At 35.6% G+C, this 26855-nt stretch overlaps 1 protein-coding gene across 1 annotated transcript in view; it reads right to left on the reverse strand.

Annotated features, from left to right (window-relative positions):
- The window catches only part of LOC110373863 (solute carrier family 7 member 14), a 146495-nt gene that overhangs the window by 82831 nt on the left and 36809 nt on the right, over positions 1–26855 (reverse strand). The window contains exons 3-7 of the mRNA XM_064036975.1: positions 23752–23800; positions 20568–20712; positions 8470–8623; positions 7259–7386; positions 5670–5772 (exon numbers count right to left, since the gene is read on the reverse strand). Coding sequence (XP_063893045.1) covers positions 5670–5772; positions 7259–7386; positions 8470–8623; positions 20568–20712; positions 23752–23800 — 579 coding nt within the window. The remainder of the gene's footprint in view (positions 1–5669; positions 5773–7258; positions 7387–8469; positions 8624–20567; positions 20713–23751; positions 23801–26855) is intronic.

Consider the following 26855-nt stretch of genomic DNA (forward strand, 5'->3'; position numbering starts at 1 on the left):
AATAGCTAAAAACGCTCACTATAACACCAGTTTACCAAATCCGTTCAACCGTGTAAGAGCTACGTTAACACAGACAAGGACATAAACTTACCAACTCTTTTTGCGTCAAATATTACACAAAAATAGCTCTTACAATGACAACACTAAAATAAAATCAACAACAACGTAAATGAAAGAATAACCCCTTAAGAATTCAAGTCTCAGTCTCTCGACCGTCGAGTCAGAACCACTTAGAAGCACCAACCACTGGAAGTGCCACAATTCCTATACCTACCTCGTATTGCAGACAAAGTACACCTGACAATTGAAAGTACTAAGAAAACTGTAAGAAAGGAACACAATGAGAAAATGCAAGCGGTATTATAAAAGAGAAATAATTGTAAAACTTTGCTGTTGGCTGATTTTTATTTCGCTTTCTTACTAAGTGGTGTTATTTCTTTTAATGAAATTGGGGACGGAATTTAGTTTAGATGCCGTTTTCATTTATAATTATTTTATTAGGCACAACCTTCGCATAATTACGTACTTACTAATAAATCTATACTGCAATGAAGAGTTGGTTAGTTTGGTAGTTGGTCGGTTTGAAACATTTTTTTAAGTATGTATTAAATAATAAATTCATAGAAGGGTTGTAGGCTCAAGCTTATACTCTAATTTATAAATGCGTATTGCGTGTGCTAAGTAATGCCCCATGCACAGATGAAACTGTTGGTGAAAGCAGGGATGAATATATTATTCAAGTACCTACATTTTAACATCAATCTATAAAATACGTCACTGTATATATTTCCTTACATACTAACTATAGTATGTTCGTGCTGTGTCTGACCCAATTAAAAATACAAGTTTTTATTTCTTAATTGAATTACAAGAAAGTTTCCACAAAGCTTAGTTATTAACGGTTGAATTTCTGCACAAAGTCTGCACCGAAAGACAAAGTTTGAGCGACGTGAAGTTTGTTCGCGTTTTTGCTGTCTTTGTCAAAGGGATGTTATCACTAAACTTTAAAACTATTTTTATAAAAGAAACGGTTAGAAGAAATAAGTATAGAACTACAGTAAAAAATATTCTTCGACCACATTGTCGCTTATCACCAGAAAAGATATTGATTAATGCTGATATATTGATTCCTGTCGCGAATACTAGACGTATAAATAAAACTATTTTTACGGATTTTTTTTGCTAAAGTACAGCCTAACGACCTTTTCAGGCGTGGCAAAGAGGGCTTATAATATACCTACTTATTACTATTTATGTATCTTTAAATGCAGAGAAAATTGTGTGAAACATCTTATATCTGCAGATAAAAAAGTAGTCATATTTCTGCTCAACGTAATTATTCCATACACACAGACGCTGGCAAAATCTAATTTCTAATAAGCGATACAATATAATTACGACTTATTACGAATGATTGCCGGCGGCATGGCAATTTTGTTAGTCTACCTAGCTTACATACGTAATCGTGTAGTTATTACGTGTTCTTATGAGCACCTGTAGACTGTCAACTTTTAGTCGGCCAATTGTGTGCTTCTGTAGATAATAGTGGCAGTAGTATACAAGGCATATTACAACTATTACGTATCCGGCCGTTATCATCCTGTACTAAACAAATAAAATAAAGAGATCATTTTTTGTGTCTTGTTTGTATCCTTAAGGCGGCGAAACTACAGAACCGATTGAAAAATACTTCCACTATTGAGAAACTTCAATTAACATAGACTTTTGGCTTATGTCTGGGTTAAGTAGGAATTCCCCGGGAACGTTCCCCATGAAACCGCGAGAAGCTAGTACTGACAAAATAGTTTGAACACGAACTCCCACTAAAATAAATAAATTATAAACCAACCATCGGCCGACAACTTAGTCAGTCGTGTACCTCTAGTAGGTATAGGCGTACGTATGTATGTGTGTATATGCCCAACCATGGCGATGTGACGTCAAAGCAACTTGTAGTTTCGGCCTAAATTCTTTGATGGCTATGGAATAAGGTCACCATACTGTGTTCGGATGACTTGCATGTTACTTAATTTTGATCGTTTTGTTTTAACTCGCGACATAAGCCGGCTTTTCACGGGTTCATACCCCAATGAAAATGGTGAAAACCACATGATTTATGAAGACGATTTTGAGTTTACCGTGGGATAGAAAAGTGAGGAAGAAAGAAGAAAATATTCAGCACCGACACCAAGTGAAATTTTGATAAGGGAAGGTACATAATGATGATGGATTTTTGAGTTAATCATGAGCAAACTGGCACTCATAAGCAAATAGATGACATGGTTAAATAATATTAATATTTATTTAACAAATTAAATTCCAGCCATTTTAATGAAAACACCATGTTAAATGGACGAGCAAAAATATTTAAGCGATTTTGAAAAGCCGAACGTGTTATATAGTGATTGGCCTAAATTGTAAATTCATAGCGCTCAATTGATCGTATGACAGGTAACGGGACACAACAGCCATCGTAAATCCTCGTATATTTAACGTGAAAAATTGACAGTTAGTATCAGCAAAAATAAATATTTAAAAGTTATCATATGCCTAGTTTTTTTAAGTATATCGCGGTTGGCATTTTACGACAATAACTTTGTAACTCTGTAGTAGGATTAGACACTTTCTGCATTTGTACATACTGATATCAATTTCATACAGCTTCGTCTGTCCGAAATAGGTTACTATTGACTTAACAATGGTCACCAAGAGCCAAAAGCATCCCAGTAAAATCAGATACTCTCTGGGAAGACTGAGAGCCAACCCCAATAAGTATATGTATGTAGTTGGGAAAAAGGCTGGACAGAGAGTGAGAATCCAGTTTTACTATCTGCCCAGCTTTTCAGTCATCATTCTAGATTAATACGTAACATACAAATGACACACGACACCCACATCTCACCAAGCCTTCAAACTTAGAATTTAAATTAAATACTTATCTCACGAACAAATCTTACTATCCGACAAAGGAAAACTTATACTTTATAAGTTTATACTTTCCTACGAACAAACTGACGCGTCGCAAACGTGTCCGTTGTTAAACTAGTTCGGCGCCACGATTCCTGGTCGAAGTTTTTTCAATTGAAGGCAAAAGACGGATCGGAAAGCGCCATTTATTCTGAAAAACTGAATGAAAAATGGTTCCCCATTTATGTTAAAGGGAAAACAAATTGAGTTTGAATAAAAGGAGTTTGTATGACGGAGTTTTGTCTTTTTGAAGTAGGCAGCGTGATATAGATGGGATAGATTACGGGAGTCGAAAATTACAATCAGTAATACCTGTGTAAGAGTCAGTAATGTCACAGACATGTGCCTCGTGGTTAAGCAACGCTTGGCGCGGTGGAACCGTGGATGGGTGATGAGATCTTATCTACGGGTCCCGGCTGTCTGACAACCAGACTTACCAAAGGGGATCGTGTTGCCCAGGTATCCGAGTATATGGAGGTCACAATCAGTCGCTACATGTAAATGAACACTGGTGCCCAGCTACTTCCAATGAGACTAGGAGTTGACCCCAAAATAATTGGGAAAAGCTAGGCAGATAATGAAACTATTTATTAACAGTCCTTGTACTTGTAATAAACTTGTAGTTCCTGTAACAACAGCCTTTAACGATACATGCGCGTTCACAATTGAGTTACAAAGGCGCGCAGTACCTACGTAGGTACAAGGTTACAGGAAATACTGCGAAAATTGTTTAACCCGTTTATTGAAGATTTTAGAGGCATCCGGTGTTCTCGAAAACATGCGATGTTAGCGAGTTATCTATTTTTGTGGGGGAAAATACATTATTCGTAGAAGGGTGGGTTAGTGTCTTATAGGTTGTTTAATTTTTGAAGGATAACCTTTTCGCTAACTGTAAAACACTGGTACTCAGCAGCATTTGGTTAGCATGGAAGCCGACCTTAACATAGTTGAGAAAAGACTGGGCAGATGACGATTTTACGAAGGGTGAGAGCATAGATCTTTTTAAACATAGACCTGAATTCAGATACCATAAAATATGCAGTTATTCTCACCAAAAGCAACATTTTTTACATTGCTACATGATTTTAACAACTGTTCTTTTTCCGTAAATAAATACTTTAATTTTCGTTTTGCAGTTGGGCGAAGATGATACACACTGCCATTTGCAATTTCAAAACTTTTAAAGGTTCCCTCCATACGCAGAAATTCGAATAAAATCGACGAATAGCAGAACCGATCACTTGAAATAAAAACGAAGAGTATTTGAAAAGCGGCGGTTCATATTTCTGTACATTTTGTGGGTGCCGTCAATTTTTACACCGGCATCAAACATTCTGTTTTTTGATGCTTTTTCCTCTCGTTTCACCGTAATTGTTTTTGAAATTGATATTTTTCAGGCTACTACGGCGGGCTTGGGTTTGAAGATTTTTTTTCAAAATTCGTTATTATCAACCGACTTCAAAAAAAAGGAGGAGGTTCTCAATTCGGCTGTATTTTTTTTTTTTTTTTTTTTTTATGTTTGTTACTCGATTTCTCAAAGACGCCTGGACCGATTTCAAAAATTCTTTTTTTATTTGAAAGGGTATGCTTGTCATTTGGTCCCATCGTCATCAGGTCAGGATCTGATGATGGAAACCCTGAGAAATCGAGGGAAACCTTCGAAAGTTGTAGGCATACTTAGGGTAAAAACTTGACATTCAGGTGCATGCCTGAAAGCACTATTCAACAGTGAAGGTTTGAAGCTGACCTGATGATGGAGACCAGAGAGGGTTGAGGGAACTCGACAACTGAATATGTAAACTACCTCGTGTTTGGGCTTATATTATTTGTATTGACGAGACCTTTGCAACAGTGCAGGTTTGGAGCTGACCTGATGATGGAGACCAGAGAAGGTCGAGGGAATTCGACAACTGAATATGTAAAATACCTCGTTTTTGGGCTTATATTCTTTGTATTGATGAGAACTTTCCACGTATATGGATAGTGACAACTATTCGTATCACTGAAAAGTTGTAAATAAAAAACTTTTTTACAAAAAAATTAAACCGACTTCCAAAAACACTAAAAAGTAAAAAAAAAAACAAATTTTAGGTGCATCGGCCTAGAAGTCGGTGGCAAAATTAACTTAGTAACATCCATTAGACACCGACTTCTAGGCCGATGCACCTAAAATTTGTTTTTTTTTACTTTTTAGTGTTTTTGGAAGTCGGTTTAATTTTTTTGTAAAAAAGTTTTTTATTTTGAAAACTAATATTGAAAGTATTATTTTTTGACGGTATTAAATGTCCGTGAATTAAGATAGCTTAACTGCTAAGACGATCAGCATATATTTTAATTATGTTATTTTTGGCTTTTAGCAGCAGTCGTCTAGGCGTTATTACATCGGTGAGCCTGTAAGCCTGACACTGTTCTTTCCCAGGGGTATTGGCTAACCCGGGTTACTGGGTTGAGGAGGTCAGATAGGCAGTCGTTCCTTGTAAAACACTGGTACTCAGCTGCGACCGGTTATACTGGAAGGTAGGTAGCCCAAGGTAGGTTTGACATCTTGTTTTCTTGAGATCATTGTTATCTTGTTTCAGTATTTTTTCTTTTTGTTGCTTTCTCATTGTGTGTATGTATACGTGTGCGTCTTCTTTCTTTACATCTATTACTTTACAGCACCTATATGACACGTATATTATGTTTATCTATGGTGTACTTACCATACATAGTTCCGATTTTTTCAGCTAGTTTATTCGAGATGGCGCCGTCAAATAGTGAGTCGAAGCAAGCGCTCAAAGCCCGGGCACAGGCGCTGGAACCGATCTGTTTAACAAAATAATACATGTATTAATAATTGAAAAACCTACTGCCTTTTTCATGGGAAATATTCAAATGATTCTTGTCGCTGTGGGTGCAGCGTGAGGGAGTGTCAGACTCCATTAGCCTTACTACAAAAACTTAAACATCTGTTGAAAACTCATCTAAAAAAAGTGTGGCTACAAAACGAACCTTATTTCAACGACATAATCTGTTAATTTTTTAGACAAGTGTTCAACAGACGTTTATAAGATTTTGTGGTACGACTTATTCTTAAGCCCTTTATGTACTGGGGCAGCGGTAACCCTTTCGAAAAATCCCGCAGCCTAGACGGGTTATCCCTATACCTACTGTCTGCCTTATTGGTCTACCAGTTGCATAGCATCACTGCTGTGCACGAGATCTCGGGTTCGATTCCCGGGTCGGGCCGAAATCGCTTCAATAAAATTTCACTCTGCTTACTACTTTTTTTAGTCTACTGTTCTAAATAAGATTGAGACTACACCAAAGTGTAAGGGAGTTTCTAACCCCCAATAGAATTTCTTTATACAAACATTATTGTCTTCGCCCACTCAGTAATATCCTTGAGCGGAGAAATTCATATAATATTTATATTAAGTTTAGTTAGTTCATATATTTCTGCCTATGTATTTGTGTGAAGCCCTCAAATTCTGAGTTCTTTACAACTTCAACTCATATCCACAAAGGCAAAATTTAAAATTACGTATTATCGAAAGTATTTTTAGAGCTGTTACAAAAACAATTTTGCAAACAAGAAACCGCAAAAGTTTAAGTTCTAAAAACTGTGATTTAACCATTAAAAAAACTTGGGAGCATAAAAATAACTAGGGCCACGCGTTTAAAAATATCTTCTTTTTAGTTCCGAAGTCTTGGAAACTCGACGACTTTTCAGCAATTATTGTATTTCCTGAACTGAGGGTAGAAATAAAAATAGATTTCGACCTGAACACCAAAGTACACCCAGAGAGAAAATAGAACATACTTTTTTGTTCAGAACTTACATAAATAATTATTTCGAATAAATTGTCTTTGAAAAAAACACCCTTTTTCGTTGAAGCCATATTAGATAAATATTATAACGGTACTTCTGTATATGTATTCAACCTGTTAGTCAACTGATACGCAAATCGATTTCAAATCGAACCTGAGACCCTATACACAGAAGTCGAACTATGCGATCACTAGACCAACGACAAAGAAAACAATACTCGGTTAAATCAGACTATTTTTATACCAATATAATAAAGAGAAAACAGTTTTTTGTTTGTTTATTTGTACTTACCCTAAAGGCTCCAAAACTACTGAACCTATTTAAAAAATTCTTTCACTGTTATATACCTACAATCTTCATGAGCAAAATAGGCTATATTTTATCCCAGCACGGGCAGTAATTTTCACGTAGCGTGCATGAAACAGCGAGAACACATCTTGTCTGTTATAAAAACCAAAGATACATAAGAGCTATACTTACTAGATACTCCAAAATCATGTTCCAGCCTATGACAAAGGCTATGAACTCTCCGACGGTGACGTAGCTGTACATGTAGGCGCTTCCAGTAGTGTTGGGGACTCGGACTCCGAATTCAGCGTAGCAGGCTCCTGTTTGGGGAAGAAGGGGTCGGTTGAATCATGGGGTTAGTTGTAACTAACGATAATATGAAGGGGAAAGGTTTTACTTTTCATGCCTCTTTAATATTTATAGATAGAAAAGGAGACTGATTATGTGCGTTTGAAAATTCTGAACAGAATTGTATACCATATATAATTTTTGGGAAGAAAGAAAAGAATAAGTTTAATGAGTAAATGAAGACGAAAATTCGTTAAGATAAAGAAATACTTTACATATACATTATCCTTACTAATACTTTAAACGCAAAAGTAACTATGTTTGTCAGTCTGTCGCGTTTCACGTCAAAATGTCTGTCTGAACAAATAGTCTAAACATTGTCTAAAGCCTGAACATTGTTTTTTTTTTACTAATAGGCTAATCTTAATCCAGTTGCCATTATTTTAACAGCTAGCTGAAATTAATACAATACAAACTAATTTCCGCTCCACTATCTAATTTATAATTGCTTTCATCTAAAATGTTAGAACAAAGACCACTGAAATGCACCTTCTATTCAAATGTGAACACGCCATAGTTAACGTTCTAAATGGCCGATTGTCTGCTCAAACCGGATTCATATTTCATTTCAGCTTTCAGGATTTACATTTAATTGTGATATAGACTTTATGATACGAGATTAGTATGTTAAATCTGATAATTTTAGCGTGTTTTTGTGGAAAGCATACAAATGAGAGTAGAGGGTAGATTTTTAATAGGGGGTTGAATTGTCACTAGAATAAAAATGGATTTATTAGACTGATCTATTAAAGAGTATTAGAAGTTCCCCGTGATTCTTTTTGAAATAAGACGGGAATATTTTGGTACTTATTTAAATAAGCCTGGTGCTTATTGCAATTATTTGGTAATTTATGAAATAATCTTGATACTTTATGACTTATTGAAAAAGGTCTGGTACTTTTCGAAACAAGCCTATCACATTTTGAAATAATCCCAGTACTTATTGAAAGTTTTGGTCAGCTAGAAGCCTGGTACTTTTTGAAAATTATCAGGTACTTTTCACAAATCTTGGTACTTTTTGAAAAAAACTAATTTTAATTAAAACTCAAACTTACCAGAAAAGATACTCGCAAGGGCGGCGATAATAAAGCTGATGACCACGCCAGGCCCCGCGAACTTCCGAGCAACCATTCCGGCAACCAGGTACATCCCGGTGCCGACACACGAGCCGACACCGAGAGAAGTCAAGTCCATTGTCGTTAGGCATCGCTGTTGAACAAATATATACGTTAGTGATATGTTTAAAAAAAATAATAAAAGAAATAACTAAATTAAAATAACATAATTGTGAATTCAGATCACCATATTTCTTTCTTCATATCTATCTTTCTTCGGTAAAGAACTTCCGCATGCTGCAATCTTTTAGTTGGGGGACAGTTTGTTTTCGTATGGCAGTACGCAGATAACAACCATCAGATATTAAGCCGGTATCAGACCGAACTACCTTTGATTGAATGCACGACTTTCTTAATTAATATTTTTTGTACTCAAAGTGTCAGTAACATAAATAAATATTTTTCAACTTCAAGAAGACGTAGACGGAGAGTAAGTTTTTATACATCCTTCTAAATCCGTTTCGATTATCTTAATCCATACTCCTAATTATTACAGTGTTATGCACATTCAGATCACTAATTAGATTTACAGTACAATTATCGTGTCTAATTACCCGTAGCAAATAATGACTTTCCTACAATTCTGTACTATATGATCTAAATATTAATAGCCGTCTAATTGAAAGCCTAATACGGAGTATTCGATATTAATATGTAAGCTATTGAAAGCTAATGAAAACTATGAAATTAGTAAATCAAACCAGTACAACTATTTTATTCAGGCAAAATTATAATTCAGCATTCAAATCAAATTAGTTTGAGAAATTATTATTTTAGTTGAGATGTGGATAACATTTTTTTTTGTATGTCACGTAATTTTTAGTAGCCGATCACCTTAAATAACTTTAACATTCTGCCATGCGTTTTTACGTCTTGAGTATACTAGTAGCAGTAGGTATATATTAATCGTATATTTCGATTAAAGTTGGTAATTTATTTATTGATTTCACAACTTATTTTCTACATTTTAAATATTAAATAAAATAAACGATTTGCGTTATTATTTGCCTAAATAGGAAATACAGTTCCCTTGAAATTATATGTGCATCAATGGAAGTATGGCTTTCATATACTTCCTACATATATAAAAACAAAAATGCCTCATAACTAAAACATGATACCTATGTAGTAAGCAAGGTTCCTCTTGTAAAGCTTACAAAAGATAAATACGTATAAAATGCTACGGTTTCCCCCATAGGATTCAATTCCTATCGAGCGATTCCCTAAGGCTATCCAACAAGTGTTGCAAGTAATACAACAATTTATCTTCTATACGCTTCTATTTTCTATTACGGCAACACCGTTATTACAATGTTTGCAATTCTACAGAAGAAAAAGTATATCGTCTTGAACAGTTTTGAATTGAACTAAGAGAATTTTTTTTCGTTCAGAAAGTTAAGTGGCATATTTGAGTTCCAACTATTAAATGCGAAAGTAACTTTTAACATCTTTGGCAATCGTTAGCAGCCGAAACCAGTAAGTTTGACAACAAGTTTTGCAAAGGGTATCGGTTGCCCAAGTATCTGGCTTGAGGAGGTCAGATAGGCAGTCGCTCTATGTAAAATATTGTTACCAAACATGTAAATATTTAAACTGGAAGCCAACCCTAACATAGTTGAGAAAATTCTGATGATGGTGTTCTAATAGCTGATTATCGGCTACGGCGACTGTTCTTATGTAAGGAGATTAGCCAACTGCGTAGGACATATTATAGTGCACAAGCATTTGCGCAGACACAAGTGCACTCACTATTCCTTCACTCTCATAGTCCGATGGGACAGCAATCCGACACGACGGGCAAAAAAAATCTAGGAACAATATAATGACTTGAAGACGAAAATTGGGCAACCTTGTAATTCTGCTTTACCAAAGTTGAGCTTTGAGGTCAGTTCAGGCCAGTCCATGTGAAATATTGATGATTCATGCAGTTCGACTAGCATGCCACAATCTGCTCTCGGGAGGTATAATTTCATTGTGCACATACTATGTATACAGTGTCGTTCACAATCACATTAAATCCTATCGCATATACTTTATGATATTCTATGGCGAATTGTAAAAAAAATACCTAATCCATTCAGTGGTTTGGCCACACGAGTCATTTTTCGTTTTCATAATTTACAACATCATGTGAAAAGCTCACCCGATAAACAAAGATACTACAGAGGTTTTAATATTTTTAAACACTCTGTAGTTACTCCAATAATACTGGTGATAAAGTCGAACAGTATTTAAATATTGATCTTTAAAAAGGAAGAATGTTTTTTTCAGTTGACAGCTGTCAATTTTCAATTCAAGCATTGACAACTTCACCGAAAAACGGTCAGACCACATTGTAGTTAGATTTTTTTATTGAATTATCAATTCTGCCGTCGATTTGAACAAATAAACACAGGTTAAAGTTCACAAAGAGTTTTACTAATTTGAAGGTAAAAACAAATATACGCAGGTATGGTATTACTACAAATAAAGTTACACAGATACGTCTATAACATTCTGCTTCCGAGAATGATAGCTTCATTGAACATGTATTGAATTATTTTGCCTTCCATATAACAGATGTTAAAGTCTGTCTTACTGTTTGTCGCGCTTTCACGCCAAAACTAGTGAACCGATAATAGCATGGTGCATAGATTACAAAAGAAAAAATACGAATGTAATGTATGTGTGATATAGTTTCTATCGAGCGATTCCCGAGAGCTATAAGTAAGACTATAAGATTAGGGCCTTAGAAAGAACATAAGCTACTCATTATCCGACTGCGGAAAGTAGTACAGTCGGCACTTAAACCAGTAACGGCTAGTTTAAAACAGATATCCCTTATTACAAAAATATGATTTCATAATTAAAGAGCTGCGAAGCCAGCGGCGTCCAGTGAATATCAATTTTAAGCTAACAAGCCATTTTTCAATTTATCCTTTGAACCTTTTCAGAGCTTATTTTACAGAATAGTCGAACCTTTATTGTAAGCATTCTTTTGTTAAATAATACGATATGCTCGAACAAAGGTATATAGAATATGCATTGTGTTCACAAATTGATTGCAGTATGCATTTATCACATACTTCAGATATCGAGAGAATTTAGAATTTTATCCATTTTCAAAGTCAAAGTCAAAGGTTTTTATATGATATAGACCAATTGCAGGTGCTTAAGAAACGTCAAGCGCGGTTCCAAAGAGTGCGTCTTATGGAAAAAACTCCGCGAGAAACGTCATAGACACTATCTTCAAAAAGAAAAAGAAGTACATATTTCAATATTTTATAGGTTAACTCTGAGCAAGTGAATAACGTAGTTGAATTTACCCTTGTTAAACCTTGTTATCAATGCTTCATATAAACTTATGTGTTATTTTTTCATATTGTTACTACATATATAAAACATTGTATATTGTTCCTAAGAAAATAAATAAATAAGTTATACAATGCAAGTTGAACCAGAAAGTTATTATATCAGATAATTATGACACAAACTCATTTTACCAGTTGTATTAAATGCAACAAAATAATAATTATATGAATTTTTGGAATTTAACCCGTGAATATAATCACCAATGAAGAGTATTTTCAAAAATAACAGATTGTAATTAAAACCCATATTAATATTTCGAATAAGTCCAGCTATTAAAAGGTATGAATACTTCCCAATTTTCGTTTTTAATTAAATTCCATTTAAATCAATCTACATTTGGAATTATTGGGTATTTAATCATCGCATACTTAATACTTCAGTAATGAAATTAAAATTATTTATTCAGATAATATTTACCTTAAATATTAACATTAATGAATCTACAAATATTAAATTATCAATAAAATTTACCTACAAATAAATAAACTGAAAAAATGATTGCAATTCGGGAAATTAATTTCAGTAATCAGCTTATTTTAATATCCTACTGTAGGGCACACATCTCTTCTCATACAGAGAAGGAATGAGCGTTAATCACCACGCTTGCTCAACGCGGATTGGCGATTTTAGACACAAAAAACCAAGTTTCCTCTAGATGTTTTCCGTCACCTTAACTAAGTTATTGTTAAGACAATATACTGGACAGGACATGTTTATGTAACTTACATTTTGCCTAGAAACGTTACATTGGTTCTTGCCGGACTAGGAATCGAACCAGTACACTCTAGTTCACCCAGTAGCACATAAGCTAGACCTTTAACCACTGAGCCACCATAACTTGAAATAAATAAACCAACCTAAAGATTTTAAGAATAAAATGTACCTCACAAATTCAGTTACCAAGCTGCATTATGTGAGTTATTGAAAAATGTACTTTTCTACCAAGTCAATAGAGTTGAAAGCCGTTGAAAGCACATTACGTCGGTTAAGCTTATTGTGTTGTAAGACGATTGTCCGGTTGGACGAGAGGCATGTAACCGAGCTTAGGACATATCAACTTAAGTCTTTACTTGAAAGAGATACTTAATGCAATAAAATACGAACAAAATAAGTCACTACATTTTGCTTTTAAATAAATAAAATCTAGCTTTGCTTCGCGGCCTGAAGGAACGACTTTCTGGAAACGGATAAAAGTAGCCTATGTTCTTTCATAGACTTTAGCTAGATTGTACAATGTGCACCGAAATTCATTATAATCGGATCAGTTGTTTGACCAGTTGTCAACGTGAATTTAAAACGAAATTTACTTTTTTTTTGGAAAGAGTTTTTTAGAAGCGTCATTTTATGGTGTTATCACAAATCAAATAGATTTGTTCTATAAACAAATACATACTACACATACTTATCTCTTCCAAGTTATTATTATTACACAAGAAAAGCGACTCAAACAAATATAATAACGATACTAACTAAACCCTTTACACAAAGAAGGATTGAAAATTGAAACGAAACTCCTTTCTGCATTCTGCCTTTTGCTTACAAGTTACTTTTTAAAGCTCAGTAGGAAATTATGCTCCATTTAAAAAGCAATTTTTCATTTTTAAATTGTTTTCCATTGGTTTCTTATTTAAAGAGAAGGAGAAAATGTAAAAGCGTTCGCAACTGAAGATTTTTGTTTTTCTATTAACGTAGCTTGGCTGAGAAAATGTGGTTATTGGAAATATTAATTGTAGCCGATGGCAAGAATTTGCTAGTGTAAGCATATGTTTCTTTGTTAATTAATTAATACGTGTCCTGAGGGAGGCTTTTCGCACCCGGGAAAATGTAGAGTATGTAATTTCTAAGACTCTAGACTGTTTAGATATGAAAAGGAAGTACATAATATGTTTTTTTATGTATATAAGGGTTATTTTGGTGAAAATGCAAAGTGTGGGGCGAAAAATAACAATGAATAGAATGGAAAACTTATACCAACAAAAATGAACATTTTCATCATACAATTATAAATACATCAATACAGTTTAAATAACTTTGCCGACATGCAGATGGATACAGGATGGCGAGAGATATCAAATGACCTGTAATTTTAAGGTACATTTTGGAAGCGAGCTGCTGACCGCACGTGGAACGACTTCATGAAATCTGTTGAAATCTGATTACTACTGACCATACCGATGCCGTTGTTGCGGCCAGCAGCTCGCTTCCAAAACGTGCCTTTATTTGGATGACAATGCATCTTGACGTTCAAAAATAGAACAAACACGAAAATAACAAAACACAATCATTATTCACCTACGTCACGAGGGAGGTTTTCTATATTTAAAAGAATATTATAAAAGCATTTTCCAATATGGCTGGAACATTGTTGAATGAAGTCTGGGGCTCGAAAAGCTTCAAATCGCTCGTTTCTGCCCACGGTCGTCCCACGCGGAGCGAAGTAGGTTCACCGCACTCGACTTTATCTTGATATAATGTGCCTTAATATGTTATACTAGCGTTTAATAGCTGTTTCACCCGTTTTCTCACTACTTCCACTGCATGATACTTCAACTAACCAAGGATAAAATGTAGCCTATATCTTATTTCAGGGCTCTCGAATTTCTGTATACAAAATATTTAAATCGTTTAGTTCGCAGTAGAAATCGCGACAGATAGAATTACCTTCACGTTTACAATATTAGTAAGGATGGTCCAGTGAATATTTTATTTTCCTCTTATTGTAATGTGGCAACTATTTTTAATCAAAATTGCTGTTTAGTAAAAGAAAACCATTTATTGATTTGTAGGTAACTTTTCACTGCAACATTCTCTCATAATTTGAGCCTAATTCACAAAAGTACAAAGTAAGCGTTTGTACTTTTGTGAAAAAAGCCCACTATTTGATAGATTTTCCACGCCAACCCCTCAAACGATATACGTACTATGATAGGATTTATGCGTCATATAATATGCCCTGCGAGAATCACGTTCCGTTCTACGGCGCATCGCTTGCGGATATTGGTGTCACATAAATATATTCGAACGACTGTTTTATGCGTTAAACGTTTTCTTTCTAGCTATCAGCGTTTATTGTAACTGAATGCGCTGAACAAATTGGTATTTGTTGGGAGTTATTTTTGTTAGAGTTATTTTGGTATTTTTGTATGGAAATGCAGTTTAGTGTTTAATCATAATCAAATGAGTGTTCTAAATGGTTTCTCCACTGTTAGCGTGCAGTGTGCGAGTACTCAAAAAGTTAAAAATAAAAGAATAATAGAATTTATAATAACATTCTTTTATAAATAAAACTAGATTTTTTGTCCCATTTACTTATGACCATTTTTACGCGGTTAATAAAAGCAGTTCACTATACCTATTAGGTGTTTTCCGAGGCTTTCCGTAACCGAATAAATATTTTAAAAAAATTAAGGTTTCTGAATAACATGAAGCTGTTGCAATTCCATTCATTTAATTGCAACAGCTTCTAATTTAACACCCACTATTACACATACGAAAATGCATCTAAATTAACCCAATGCTTGCTGCTAGAAATTCTAAACTTCATTACGACACTAAACTCGGTCCCTTTTGTCCAAAACAGTTTCAAATACAGCTGAATATCTGCCAGTTAAATATCACTGTCATGTGGCAGAATGTCCAACAAGTTTAAAGCCCGGTTAGTTTCCGGGTTCAAAGTTACGTTCTAACACGCTGACACGATTAAAACATAGTTAGAATAGAATACAATTATAATTTTGTATTTATGACCATCTGAAATCACCAACCCGCATTGAGCAAGCGTGGTGATTAATGCTCAATCCTTCTCCGTGTGAGATGAGGCCTGTGCCCAGCAGTGGGACGATAAAAAGGCTGTAACATTTATGAACGTAGAATTCAAAATTGTAATAATTAAACGCCTGCCCTGAAGTGGAAATGTAATAAAAGGCCACTTGGAAACGGGAAAAGGTGTATTAAATAACACTGATCTTGTTTCGAGTATTATAACAAACAACTTTGAATAAATGCTGTGAATGCGGCAATGAATGAATAGTCGTGATGTCTGCCACCAGCCTAACCAAGGGGTCTTGGGTTGCCCGGGTAACTGGGTTGGGGAAGTCAGATAGGGCAGTCTATCCTTGTAAAACACTGGTACTCAGCTGCAACTAGTTAGACTGGAAGCAAACCCCAACATATTTGGGAATAGGCTCGGGATATGAGACGATTTATGACGGTGAAACTCAAAATTGTAACAATTAAACGCTGCCCTGAAGTGGAAATGTAATGAAAGGCCACTTGGAAACGGGAAAAGGTGAATTAAATAAAACTGATCTCGTTTCGAGTATTGTAACAGCTTTAAATAAACGCGCGGATTCATTTTTCAATCTGCAGTATTGTTGGTATAGAAACTGCAAAGGTACTTTGTTTACAAGGGTATAGTTTACAGAAGGATTTCATTAAACTCTTTGAAGGTACTGTAACGAAAAAGAAGTCTAATATTGAGAGGATAGAAAGGAAACTGAGAAGGTATTTCAAAAATGCTTTAGTCTTGAAAGAATTTTGTTAGTGCGCTCTTAGGCGGGGTGTATACTAGAACACGGTCCAGAGTACAGCACAAACTATTAATTGTTAAGCTCCATACACTGCAGAATAAACTGTCATGTTGCAGTGAGTCCTGCAAGCGTGTCTTGAAGGTAGGTGATCGGGAATCCAATCTAAGTTTTAGCAAGTCTGGGAACCTGATTGTTCTACTATTAATATTGATACTGACTTATGAACTCGATCAAATTACCTGTCAGCTAAAGGTTCAAAGTATGCGGGCTTGTGTTGTGAAGAACCTACTTCTTTTACAGGAATCCGTTAACCACTTCACTGTCCACGAAGCTGATACCATAGCTACAATCAGTGTATTTCACATTATGACTCATGGGGCAGGGAAGTTATGAAACTAATATTAAATTCTAGTTTTTAATAACAATTGAATATTTTTTTAAATGGATTTAGCTTCACCAACATTCCATGAAAAATATTATTAAAACTGTATTTAATCCTCTTACCATCCATTAACTATATCACCATTAATAACACCATTCCATCCACTACCTACTACTCTTACCATAAATTAACTGAATTAAACTAAACGTGGTTAACTAATGGTGTACTAATCCTATTTCATGCATCATGCATCCGAAACTGCAAGCATTTCACACTTACATAATGTTATGCAGTTAGATGCATCCGTCACAAATGCATGAGTATTCATAAATGCGGGAAATACATGTGTCATTCATAGTTCGCTCTCTAATTGGAAAATGTATTTCTATTTCACATATAGAGGCAAATTAAAAGTTTTTGCCATAACTTTTATACCCTTAAATGTATTAAAAAAAACAATAGTAAAATATGTACCATTAATTTCTGCGTGACCGTAAATTATTTACTCGATTTATACGGCTTTAAAAGCCAATTGTTTTATGGTATTAATTAAAATTTTGAATGAAAAAAACTACGTTGGACACTCGACATGTATTTTGCCCCTCCAAGGAACATCTTCAGGAGTTGTTTTCCAAACATTTTATGTCATTGATATCCTCAAAGTCTGATTCCATAATTTTCCGTATTTTTTTTTTTGACATTCTGAATTAAATGACCCTGTCCTAAGACACCCTATATAACATTGTAAGTACATCCAAAATCATCAGTCTTCTTCACTATCACTGTAGGACACAGGCTCTCTCACTTAGAAAGAATGAGCATTAATCACCACGCCTACATAAATATCCTTTTTACACAAACTGCTATACAAGCCTATTTAAAACTGCTATCAATAGCTGACTCCACTCAATGGCCATACAAGTACAATGAAAAATACATTTTTATTATTATAGGCCAACTTCTATAGATGCGACACTTTTGTAAAGGAATTCAGATACATACATAGCTTGCAGCGGCAACTTTTCATAGGAGTTTGTAAAGAAAACTTGCAAGGAATGCGAATCGTGTCGATTTCTTCAGACGTTTTGAATCCTAGCGCCTTTGAATATTTGCATCTCTTCTTCATGTTACAGGGTGATATAATACTGCAATTTTACTATCGAGTAGTAGGTATCTACCTATTTGAGGAATCGAAAGATTCATTACAATTTTCACTCGCACCCAGTGGGAATTACACGGTGCATCCGAATAAAAAGTAGCCTAATAGCCTGACTTTTTCCTGAGATTAGCGCGTTCTAACAAACATAGAAACCCTTCAGTTGTATGGTTTATCAAATCGACATTACATCTTAAGCACCAGTACATGTTATTTCGGTATACAAATCATAAGCAGAAATTGAAGAAAAACTACCTCTCGCATCCTAAAAACCACCAAAAAAAACTAGCATACGAAACTTTAAGTTAAATTTGAGCGTTTATATCCCAGTCTAGGAAAACGATTAAATATTCAAGCATCGGAAGGACTCAGTTAAGGCAGCATTAGCGTATAGAAGCGGCCCAACCACCTTTTGAAATATAAATTGCCGGCCGGCCCTCGCCGAACGAGGAAAATGCTTAATAATTGTTTCAGACAACCGTTAGGAAGGCAATTAAGGCCGAAAGACAATGCTATTTTTATCACAATTTTATATTGTAGACCACTCTATAGGAAATGAAAAAATATTCACTGTTAGATGAGTAGACAGGTAGATAGAATCCGAAAAGTTCCACAACGTGATTTGCTAGGGATGCCGAGTTACCTGTGTAACCCGATAGGGTCCAGATAACTGGGTTGAGGAGGTCAGATAGACAGTCGCTCCATGTAAAGCACTGGTACTCAGCATTCCGATTAGACTAGACCCGACCCCAAATATGATGGGAAAAGGCTAGGTTTTCCTTATGAAGAGACGAGAAATAATTCTTAAGAGTAAGATTAACAATGCAAGTCATGTCATTATTTGCAAGCCCGCAGAAATCTAAGCATACTCAACTTGTATTGAAGACAGTTTAACCTCAGTCAAACCATGCACTTCTAACTGTCTCCTAATAACGCAAAAGCCCAGTTTACTACAACAATCTTGTGTGCCAAGTCCTCATTGGTTGGCTAACTCAAACATTGTTCACCGTTAGTTCTGAACTACCACCAAGCTTCGCTTCGACAACTATGCGAGAACTCGCAACATGTCTTGATCATATTAAAGACTTTGTGTACTGTTGGCCTTTTGCTTTGGTTTGCTTGGATATGTGTAGTTAAAACTAAATAATATGCGGTTCATTAGAGTTGTAACTTCGTCAGAAGTCGTGGTGTCTCTCAAATACGTACTAGTTACTAGAGAGGCAGGTGATTCGATTTCAGGTCTGGCGTTTAACTTTTCTAAGTTATGTTTATATACCTTCGAAGTATATATTGGACACTAAATGAATGTCAGAACCAAACGGTCAACATTTTCAAGGTGAAATAGCCAAGCCACCTTCAAGAGAAGTCTTAATTACCGCTCTATATTCTTTTCGGTTTCATAAAAGGCTGATGATAGTGATGTAAACTCATTACGAGCATTTGACTTATTAAAGTATAAGTCAAAAGTGAAAAGCAAGCAAACGTAGTGATGCGTGGCAGAATATCGATATTCACATAATTTTTCAGGTCTAAACAAATGCTATTATTGCTATCTTCTATAATCTAGCGATATATAGCATGTTCTTATCTATAAAATCAAGCCACATGCGAACGACATCAAATAATGAGCCTCTAAAACAGATGGCGGTTTGTAAGAAATACCATTTGTTAGCACGTCGCTTCCAGAACTTTCTGTTCTTAGCTCGGTAAACTTCGTTAGTTTATACTTGGTTTTATTTAACTAGTAGCGTTAACATGCCCGAGATGTTATACCGCGACGTTCATAATATTTGTTTATTTTGCTCCCAGTTATAAGACTTTATAAACATAACTTGGTTGTATTAAAATACTTATTTCGTTTTCTGTATTTTCTTGGTCGATACAGATTTATGAAACACCCATCCATCATCATCCATACACGCATCTGCATACACGTGTACTAAAAATTATGTCTTCGAAATTATAAATCAGTGAAATATACGCACGAAATTTTAAGTCTATTATATAAACTAGATGTGTTTTCACCGGTTACTGATGAAGTATCTGATAACCAATCAGGAACTTATTTGACAGATAAACTACAAGCTTTGCTTTCACCGAAGAAGCCTTTGTCGGCAGATAGCATCAACTCAGTAGAGAACTTACTGACTCTTCATCGGCAACCAGTCATCATCATCCTCCGAGCCTTTTCCCAAACTATGTTGGGGTCGGCTTCCAGTCTAACCGGATTCAGCTGAGTACCAGTGCTTTACAAGAAGCGACTGCCTATCTGACCTCCTCAACCCAGTTACCCGGGCAACCCGATACCCCTTGGTTAGACTGGTGTCAGACTTACTGGCTTCTGACTCCCCGTAACGACTGCCAAGGATGTTCAATGACAGCCGGGACCTACAGTTTAACGTGCCATCCGAAACACAGTCATTGGTGTCTAAGATATACTTAGAAAGTACATACAAACTTAGAAAAGTTGCATTGGTACTTGCCTGACCTGGAATCGAACCCGCGCCCTCATACTCGAGAGGTTGGTTCTTTGCCCACTAGGCCACCACGACTTTTACTAGGCCACCACGACTTTTCGGCAACCAGTGAAACCTATAAGTTCTAAGTAAAGTTAACTTACCGAAAGTCGTTGTCTTCCAGGCAAGGTGATCTCTTGGGTGGGTTCCGAATCGCGGGGGTCCTTGGTCCTGATGAGCTTGGTGAATACGTTGTGGGTGTCACGCCGCACCCCCCCCCAATCGACTTGTTGGAAGCGGCGCATGCAGCTGTAACAACATAGGATAGTGTAGTAGTGTAGTCCATCCTACTAATTGTATGCATATACATATACATATCATATGTATATATACATATGTATATTATAAATGTGAAAGATTGTTATTCCTTCATGCAAAAATGGCTGGACCGATTTGCTTGAAATTTCGTGTGTAGATAGGTGATACCCTTGATTAACACATAAGTTACATTTTATCAACACACCACGCGTGCCCAGCCGCGGGCAGAAGCTAGTACTTAGATTTTTGTCATTTGTAGTGAAACCGAGCATTTAATGTGGAAAAATAACTGTTGCTTGATTTTTTTCTTACACCGCAATGGAACTCATGTTTCTCGAAAAAAAACCGAGTGAAAAATCCGCTAGTGTAAAAGTGCTGTAAATAGCTTTTACGAAAGACGAGCAAATTGCGCTGAAACCTTTTATTAAATTAAGTGTTTAACTTATTTAATAAGTGGTGATTTTTCAGTACCTATTCTTATGGGTTTCAAATTATGTAAGCTGATTCTTAACAAAGGACATTATATATATATTTTTGGCAATCATCATCATCATCTCAGCCATAGGACGTCCACTGCTGAACATAGGCCGCCCCCAGATACCTGTTGGAGGCGACCTGTATCCAGCGTCTTCCGGCGACCTATATAGGGTCGTCTGTCCACCTTGTTGGAGGACGTCCTACGCTGCGCTTGCTAGTCCGTGACAATACCCCCGAACATTATTTCAACAAAACACTTACAAACAAGCTGGCTATTAACTCCAGCCACACTCATTATCAATCAATTAAAAGCGACATTCACCAATTCGCTTGTTGACATAATTTACAAGTTAATTAAAGATATTACACATTACTAGATGAATCGGCTTGTATTCAAATCGCGTGTAAATTATTCAGAGGCACTCTGTATTCGAAGTACGAGAGTCAACAGTACAGAGAGATTAGATATAGTGTTGGATGTTTGACAGATGTTGTATATTTTATGTATTACAATTAGCTAGTTCTAGTTTTACCTATGTTAGGTTGTTTCATAATTAAACATATCTTGACTGACTGATTAGTTGCTAAACGTTATTTCACTAGCTATTATTCTACTCTTTAAACATTTCAATCATTATACTAACTCATTATACGATACAAAATTTTGATTTTAATTTATAAAAATTTGATTGTATGTACGTTTATAACTAGATAACATTTTAAATACGAGAGTGTTTACATCAAACTGATATGGTTTATTCTGTCTCTAACGATACCAGTTTTTAAGAACGTGGGGGACAAAGCCAAGGTTTAAAGGCGAGCAAAAATAAGTTTCTTTTTTATTCATTTTATTCTTCATGCTTCTGACTGCAACTTTATTTTAAAAGTTTTTAGGATAAAGATTTTAAATTTACCAATCGACAACATGTCTTTTACATTATTACCCTATCAATAGGCTTTTGCCAAACGAATTTCTACTCAAAAATATAACACGAAAGAAGAAAAACAATGAAACACATTTTTCATCTCATAATTCAAGCAATAACTTAGGCTTTACGAGAAAATAAATTGTTTGCACATAACTTCATGTTGTGTGTGTTTGACAAGCAACAAAACTCGGCAAAAGAGGAAATTAATTGAAGAAAGGAAAAGGTTGCTGAACATAATATGCAGTTAATTATGTAATTATTATTTACTATCTGAGTAAAGAAAGAGAGCGCTTCGAGCTGTTAATTAAAACATGGACAAAATAAAATTGAAACTAGGTACTGCAACTTTTTTTAATAAGCAAACTTGTTACCACAGAAACATTCGTATAAAATTTCGTCACACATAGTAGAAATTCGTCACAGTTATAAGTGACTATCAAAAATTGGTCACACATACATTCGTCACTGAAATTCCATTATAGAATTCTTGAGTAGGACAGATTGTCTGTTTGTCCGAACAAACGACTCGCGCTCAAGAGGTGGGAGGGGGGAGAAAGGAGAAGGGGGTAGACGCCAGAACGCTCCGTCAAAACCAAATGCTATCTCACACATCTACAAGACGACATGAAAACTTCACACGAATTCGTATTTATTCGTACGAATAAGGCGATTCGCACACGACACCGCACACCGTTGCGGACGGATATTAACCGGATCTAAGCGGTTAAGCGATTCTCCGGGAGAGATCTAACCGCGTCAACAGATAAAAAACCACAAGACCGCTCGTACGAGCAGTATTCGTATAGTTAGAGTAGATTTTATAGAACTTATCTATGGTAACATAATAAGGAGGAATATTTTTTTGTTTGCGTGTATTTGTACCTTAAAGGCTCCGAAACTACAGTAACAATTTGAAAAATTCTTTCACTGTTAGATAGCTACACTCTTCCCAAATAGCATAGGCTATATTTTATCCAGGTGCTAGTAGTAGTTAATGGGACGTGGGTGAAACCGCGAGAAAACGGCTAGTATATCGTAAAATTCGCGGTGCTGTGTGTGTGAACTTAAGTTGTAAAAGGAATTTGCTGTTCATTGGTTGAGCGATCACTCGATTGCATGTTCTCGTTTGTAGTTATCTATGTTTGTTTCTCAGTATCTTGCTGTCTGTATTCTTACTCGATTAAGTTAGTACTGTACCACTCAATCACTGCCCAGCGCTTTCATACTAGACTAGCGGGTTTTCCGCGGCAACACTTGGTTCGTGAGGGCGTCCCGCGTATAAGAAAGAGTGATGACAAACAATTGACGAAAACCTGTACCTGAAAGCTGCTAGAGAGTTTGTTCTTCACCACTTCTTTTTTGAAGACATATCTCTATGAAGTGGTGAAAGGGAGGCGTTTAGGGGTGCTAGTTTTTTTTTTAGTTTTGACGTAAAAATGGGCTAAAAACTATCCTCGTACTTTCAATAAATGTTTTTGACTTTTTCAAAATAAAATGCGCGACAGGATTTCGCCTTGCGGAATTTGGTACTGTCATAGCTACTACCTGCTGCCTACCCCCATAGTTGGGAAAAGGCTCAAGAGATGATGATGATGAATATGAGAAGTAGGTATAAATTACTTACTTGTACATTGCGGCGGTAGAGCGCTGGGGCCATGAACTCACGTGGAAGCCTGTTGGACAAAAGAAAACCAATATTAGTCACCCAATTATACTGAATTAAAGTAAAGGACATAATCTAGTAGTGATGGTCTCCTGGGAGTTAGTAATGATTGTATAACATTCACAGTAAATCAAAAAAATTACATTGGAAAAAATAATCCTTCCTTCGTCTATCTATTTCTCCACGTCATTTTTTTGGCAAAAGTAATTACTAACTTCATCTATTTATCTCCCGGCGTGAACTTTTGTTATTTAATATTTATATTTTTTGTACTTATGATGATCATATTTGTTATTTTTGAGTACAAATAAATGATTATAAAAAAGACTTTCAGCCTCTCATAAAATAAAACCGAAAACTATCTCAACTTAACAACAGTCAAAGCCGTCATTATCTTCTCACAGTTTTGAACTTCAATTGAGACCCAATTGATCCTTACCCGACAATACAGAAGTGGTTCCGAAATCACGATATCTCTCAACACAGTCTTCAAGGTAAGAGCGCGCACACACTACAACGATTTAGTCGGCCGATAGTTAATTTGGGCTCATAAATCAGTATAGTAAGTTCAACTCAGTCGTGCGCGCGGCCTTATGTGTGGGTAACCCTTGTACATATACAGTGACTTTGTGTGCGTGACAAGAGGTACAGTCGGGTACAAATACAGTTATCTAGGGGTTGTATACGGGTGTTTAAAGAAAAACAGTTATTACGTAATTTAATGTTTATTTATTTATAATGATTCTAAATCGCTACTTAAAAAATGAAATGATGAATTTTCGGATTCGCTACTCTCCAAGGTGAATTATAAATTCTGACTCCATGTCAAAATGTCTATAGCATTCTTCTTTTTTCTTACATGTCGACAAGTATTACCCAACATCCCTTCATCAATTTGACTTATACGTTCATTTACGAGTTTCATTATTTCCGTCTTATTTTGGTCGACATTATGCGAAGCAATATATTTTTTTTTAATTCCCCTCACATTTTGTTTACATTATTATATTTATTGTCTGCGTACCCCGAGCTAGAAAATATGTAAGGAGTATTTAAATCATCTTAGATATTTCACCTCATTTATTTCTTAGATACTGTCAATGTAAATTTAAAAAGACGAAAATAATGAAAAACTATATTTAATAATAAAAAGCTTTGAATGTTGTTTCTCCTTAATAATTTCTCCGTGAAGAACTAGACATTTTCGTAGACGACTGTACCCATAACAAAAAGCGATAAGAACACGTCATAATCGGGCGACGTCACTGTCACACGAATGAAAGTTGTATATTTACAAGCCGACGCACACATAGGGCCGCGCGCAAATCTGAGTTGAACTATCTATATGAAGATGAATGGAAGTACACATGTAACGACTAACAGCCTAACTTATAAACGTGAATTAAATATGAGTAATACTTAAGGGCTGTTTAAGAAAATTCTTACTTATAAACGTTGCTTAAGCATGTCTTAACTAACATTTAATCAGTACTTAAGACTTTAAGTAGTGAATAGTTAAAATGTTTCTTAGAAGGTGATTAGAGATATTATAAGTAAGGGGGTAAGTATCTTAGATAATATTTTAAAATATTTTTCTACCAAGGGCTGACTAAAAATACTCTTCAGTGTTCACCCGCTCTTAATACGGCCATTTAATTGGTATCTCGCCTTACCGGTAATCTTAGTACCTATAATACTATTGTTCTAGATAATAGGCGTGTTGGTTAATATGGACATTCAATCAATGTAGTTGATACAGCGAATTGACAGGCCCTTTGTATTGCAATGTTGCATTGAGGGCCAATTGGGGACATGTACTTAAGATGAAGTATCATATAGTATTATAAACTAGCGACCAGCCCCGGCTTCGTACGGGAATATAATAATGGGGTATTTCCCCATTATTTAATGGATGTATTATACATATAAACCTTCCTCTTGAAACACTATATCTGAAAAAAACCGCATGAAAATCGGTTGCATAGTTTTAAAGAGTTAAGAGTACAAAGGGACATAGGGACAAAAAAGCGACTTTATATCATGCGGTGTTGCGAAAAAAAATCCACTTAGTCTATGAGCATGATCGGTTTTCAGTTGAAAACTACAGAACTGACTTGAATAAAATTTGGTGCCAAAAGAGTCTAGATTTTGAAAAAGGTCATGCATACTTTACGCGGGAAGGCAAAAAAGTTATAATAGCTGTAATATTAGATATTCGGTTTAAAAAAAAGTTTCCGCCTTTATAAACCAAGACTACTTCTTAACTACGGCCTGAAACAATCCACCTTTCTTCGTAGTTTATTTTACTAATCAAGAAAGCAATTAAAATACAAAAAAGAACTAAAAAAAATGATCTGACGGCGGTTTTATTAAAAAATGGCTGACCCGATTAGACCTCGTACTTTCCTACGGGGCACTAAAAACAAAACAACACAGTTTGCCGTACTAGACCATCTACATACTACAGACTAAACAGTCGGCCGACATTTGGCCCAATCTTCTTCTTCTTAGCGTTTATCCCGTCTTGTGACGGGGTCTGCTTTCCGTATCTTCTTCTTCCACTTCGCTCTATCCTGAACATCTTCGTCTTCGAGTTCGCAGCTTATCATATCTTTCTTTACGACACTCAACCACCGCAGTTTTGGCCTGCCTCTGCGCCTTTGACCGGGTATTTTTATTATTTGGCCCAATGATTGGTTTAAAGTTTTTAGTCGATCTGATACCGGTCAAATACCTGATCTTTATAAAGTAGCTGTTTTCCCGTGGTATCACCCGCGTCCTCAAGGAACTACTGCCCGTACCGGGATGAAATAGAGCCTATGTTACTTGCAGATAATGTAGCTTTCTAATGGTGAAAGATTTTTTAAAATCGGTCTAGTAGCTTTTGAATTTATCCATTACAAAAAAAGTTTTCCTCTTTATAATATTAAGCATAGATAGTACAGTCGTACCTACTAACATTCATCTTCATACCAATTAAAAAGCCCAAACGACTATCGGCCAACTAAAAGTTTGCAGTATGTGAGAGCTCTTACGGGGCACTAAAAAACAAAAGCAACTAGCTT

The sequence above is a fragment of the Helicoverpa armigera genome, chromosome 1 (assembly GCF_030705265.1).
Source record: "Helicoverpa armigera isolate CAAS_96S chromosome 1, ASM3070526v1, whole genome shotgun sequence".
Lineage (NCBI taxonomy): Eukaryota > Metazoa > Arthropoda > Insecta > Lepidoptera > Noctuidae > Helicoverpa > Helicoverpa armigera.